General features: G+C 50.4%; 1 protein-coding gene across 1 annotated transcript in view; it reads right to left on the bottom strand.

The window, feature by feature from the left end:
• Nucleotides 1-4,460, bottom strand: part of TMEM63C (transmembrane protein 63C) — a 35,630-nt gene that overhangs the window by 2,889 nt on the left and 28,281 nt on the right. The window contains exons 19-21 of the mRNA XM_010844412.1: nucleotides 1,985-2,186; nucleotides 513-518; nucleotides 363-428 (exon numbers count right to left, since the gene is read on the bottom strand). Coding sequence (XP_010842714.1) covers nucleotides 363-428; nucleotides 513-518; nucleotides 1,985-2,186 — 274 coding nt within the window. The remainder of the gene's footprint in view (nucleotides 1-362; nucleotides 429-512; nucleotides 519-1,984; nucleotides 2,187-4,460) is intronic.

Below are 4,460 nucleotides of genomic sequence, written 5' to 3'. Positions count from 1 at the left end.
AGCCTTCGGTCCTGAGGCCGAAGGACCCCAGCAGACCCCTGCGTCTACACGACTGAGCTCGCTGAGGCTGAGTCCGCCCTGCCCTTTCTCTTCCTCTCTGAGCTCCTTCTATAGTGTGTCCTGTAGAAATTCCCGGATCTTCTATCATTCTGAAGGCTCTTCAGCCAGGGCCACGGCAGCAATCTGACCTGGGCCAAGTCCTGCTGCGTCAGAGGGGGGAGTCCCGGGCACCCCGTCTCCTCCCCGATACCCAGGGTGGACTCTAACCACTGGTGCCCCCACAAGGCTGCTGGAGAAGCCCATCCCTGTAAGCACCCCACCTCCCCACCCCGACCTGTCCCAGGGCAAAGGCACTGACTCACAAGGGAGGTTGGCGTGGAGGAGGTGCTGCTAGGCTCCAGGTCAAACACGGTCTCCATCTCCTCAGGCTGCGGCGGTGGGAGAGACAGGGAGGGTCAGTGAATGCGCCCCAGCCCCGCCCTCCCCATATCCAGAGAAACCCGGACCCTAACCTCAGGCTTAAGGGGCCCCCCGCTCCCCTTCAACTCATCTTCTGTTTTTCCAGACCTGCAGCCCAGCTGGCCGGGCTGAACCCTCGGGGGACAGAGTGAAGACTGGGATGCTGGGGAGACCCTTCTGGAAGGTTCCATCCCCAAGGTCCACAATGAGAGCTGTGGGAAGCTGTGGTGCAAAGATGAGCCTGCTGCTTTGACTCCAGGAGAAGCCCTGACTTCAACAATACCCTCTTCCCTGCCAGGTTTTCCCTTTTATCTGAGATGAAGGTCTGAGTCCCTTGTCACCTTCTGTCTCTAGAGTGGACACTTGAGCAACCAGATCCCACGACACTGTTGCATTGGGAAGAGCCACGGATGTTGTCTGCCCAGGTGCTTCACTAGCACGGACTCAGGCCAGGGGATGGAGGAGGGTCCGGGGAGAAAGGGAGTGAGCACCTATGCCAGGACCCCAGAGATGGGACCACCAGAAGCAAGAGATCCTCTTCTCAGAGGCTCCCTTCTCCGGCTCAGTAGCATGCTAGTACTTGAAATCAACTTTCTTTCTTATTTAAATTCATTTAAAAAGGAAATAATTCACCATTATAAACAAAAATCCTGTGTCAGCTGCCATAAACAAGGTCAACTAGAAAAATAAAGGTGTAACCATGAAAAACAGAAAACGTTTCTGTCCACTGGAAATCATTCCAGTACGCTTCTAGAGTCACCCCACTTTAGGAAGTGCGGATCTAGAGCACATAGTTCTGTTGGCATGGATGGGCTCCCTTCTCTAATAACTGGCTGGGCCCCGAGACCCTAATGCTGGGAAAGATTGAGGGCAGGGGCAGAAGGGGGCATCAGAGGGTGAGATGGTTGGATGGCATCACTGAGTCAATGAACAGGAGCAAACTCCGGGAAATAGGAAGGACAGAAGGCCTGGTGTACTGCAGTCCACGGGATTGCAAAGAGTCAGACACGACTTAGCGACCAACCAACAATGCGGCAAAGAGTCAAAGGAGTCATGGGGCCCAGAGGACCAGGCCTCCCTTCCAGACAAGACCAGAGTATCCTGAGATTCTTCAAAGTGAGATGACTGTTCCCCTTCCCCAGGATCTCATTCTTACCACCCCCTCTTTTACTCCTTCACTCCATCCTTTCTCTCAACCCTCCATCCCTTGGAATGGCCCCAGCAGCTCTGTGGCTGGACAGGCTCACATCGTAGGAGGGATGGGCCAGCCTGTGGTTCGGAGGAGACGTTAGAGGGGGGAAGAGGAGAGGACGATGTCTTCTGCCCTGGGAGGCCTGGTTCTGGGGCCAGTGCAAGCACACACACAGAATGCACACCCAGCACCTTCTGCCCATCCCACCACCAGAGAGAAAGGCAAGAGCCTCTCGTCGCTCTGACGCTGTGGGCGCCCCAGGCAGGGGGGGGTCCTCTAGCTGTGTGCGCCCCGGGGAGAACTTGAGGGAGGAAAGGCAGGCTGGCAACTCACCTCATAGTTAGTCCTTTTCGACATCTTCCCCAGGAATGTGGCAACGCAGGCCATTATTATGGAAACAATAAGGGTGGTGAGGGAGAAGATGGTGATGGCATGCTGGGACCCTGCAAGGAGGAGGAGAGGCGTGGGCTTGGTGCCTGAGGACCAGAGCTGTGTGCGGGGCGCTGGCAGAGATGCTGGCCCGGCTGACATATGCCTGGGGCCCTGGCCCGGCACCTGTGCAGGAGTTTGGAGCCCAGGGCAGAGATGTCTCTGCCCAGCTCTCCCCTTAACCACATAATCAATGAGCCCCACCCAGGAACATCATCTCTCTGTGCTACCTGACCAGTTTAGAATTCGGCATCTGGCGTATTCCACGAAAAAAATTCATTTACTCAAACAGCCACTTAGGTGTCCATTAAATGTCCCCCTAGATGTCAGCCACCTTCCATATCACGGTCCCTGGGAAGTATCTGAGTCATTTATGTCACTCCCTCAGGTCACTCATTTATGTCCCTGTCCCCAAATGCAGTGACTGACCCACACCTTCCCTTGTAAGCCCCCCCTTTTTTTTAATTCTTTTAAATTTTATATTGGAGTAGACTTCCTGCAATGCAGGAGACCCAGGTTCGATCCCTGGGTGAGGAAGATCCTCTGGAGAAGGAAATGACAACCCACTCCAGTATTCTTGCCTGGAGAATCCCATGGACAGAGGAGCCTGGTGGGCTAGTGTGCGGGGTCACAATCAGTCGACTGAGTGACTGACATGACAACTACTACGGTTGATTAACTGTGTGGAGTTAGTTTCAGGTGTACAGCAAAGGGATTCAGTTATTCATATACAGGTATCTATTCTTTTTCAAATACTTTTCCCCATACAAGTTATTACAGAATATTGAGCAGAGTTCCCTGTGCTATACAGCAGGTCGAGGTTGGTTATCTGTTTTAAAAAATAGCAGTGTGTACATCTCCATTCCAAACTCCTACTATGTCCCTCCCTGCTCTACCTGCTGGTAAACATAAATTCATTCTCTAAATCTGATTCTGTTTTGTAGACAAGTTCCTTTGTATAATTTTCTGCATAGAAGCAATATCATATGAAATTTGTCTTTGTCTAACTCTCATAAGCCCTTTTGAAGTAAGCATACTCTATTACATGTGCTAATAGCACGGAAAAGCAATTCAGAATTTAAAAGTCACTTATGTTTCGTTTGGGGATGTTTGGTAACCTTTTCACGACGGCAGTTTTCTAAGTACATGAATATTAAAAATCAGTCTTTACAGTCGGAAGTTATTGCAAAATGACGTTTATCGTTGTGTTATTATAAAAGCAAAAAATGGTAAACAACTTCAATATCCCAACAACGTTGAACTGACTAAAATTGGCAGAAATTAATGCAGCCATTAAAAGACATGTGCTCTAACAGTATTTTAATAATGCAAGAAACTGCTCAGAGCATAATGTTCAGTGAAAAAACTCGGGCTGTAAGTCTGACTAGAATAAAACGGATCCACAGTTTTGTAAAGTCAATCCGTAAACCCCCTCTTACTCTGCCCTGTCCTCTAAAACACATGCACAAAGTGAGGTCTGGGAGCAGCAGACGGGAGGCTGTAGGTGAGATACCAGGCATTCAAACTCTAATCTTTCCATTTTTTTCTATTTTTGATAATAAATCTGTAGTCTTTTATACCTAGCAGAAAAGTCTTATTAAAAAATGAAGTCTGCCAGGGGTTTCCCAGATGGCTCGGGGTAAAGAATCTGCCTGCCAATGCAGGAGATACAGGAGACGAGGGTTTGATTCCTGAGAAGACACCCTGGAGTAAAAAACGGCAACCCACTGTCAATACTAAAGGAAATCCACCCTGAATATTCATTGGAAGGACTGATGCTGAAGCTGAAACTCCAATACTGTGGCCACCTGATAAGAAGAAGTGACTCCTTGGAAAAGACCCTGATGCTGGGAAAGATTAAAGGCGGGAGGACAAGGAGATGACAGGATGAGGTGGTTGGATGGCATCACAGACTCAATGGACATAAGTCTGAGTAAACTCCAGGGAGTTGGTGATGCACAGGGAGGCCTGGCGTGCTGCAGTCCATGGGGTCGCAAAGAGTCAGACACGACTGAGCGACTGAACTGAACTGACTGATGATAGATACTGTAAAATTTTATTTCCTGCCAGCCTTGAGTTAGAATGAAGGAGTAGGATGTTTTTGTTGTGGAGGTGATTTCCCTGAAAACTGTAAAGCGAAATGTATATGGTCTGGACCACACCGGTGCCACCCTTAACTTCAAGGTCAGCCGGGACTCTAACACGAGCCCGCTGGGCCTACAGAAGGCGCTGAGCGTGCTCCACGAGGAACACCTCGCTCCTCCCAGGGCTTGGTCTGCTTCGACAAGAGTCGTCAGTGAGGGGCGACTGAGCGATGGGGGAACAGACAGAGGCGGGGTGGCCGGGGGGGCTCGGCACGTACCTAAGCGTAGGATGGAGA

The sequence above is a fragment of the Bison bison genome, unplaced genomic scaffold (assembly GCF_000754665.1).
Source record: "Bison bison bison isolate TAMUID 2011002044 unplaced genomic scaffold, Bison_UMD1.0 scf7180017864201, whole genome shotgun sequence".
Lineage (NCBI taxonomy): Eukaryota > Metazoa > Chordata > Mammalia > Artiodactyla > Bovidae > Bison > Bison bison.
The sequence above is the reverse complement of the archived record's forward strand: the minus strand, read 5'-3'. Positions and strand labels throughout refer to the sequence as shown.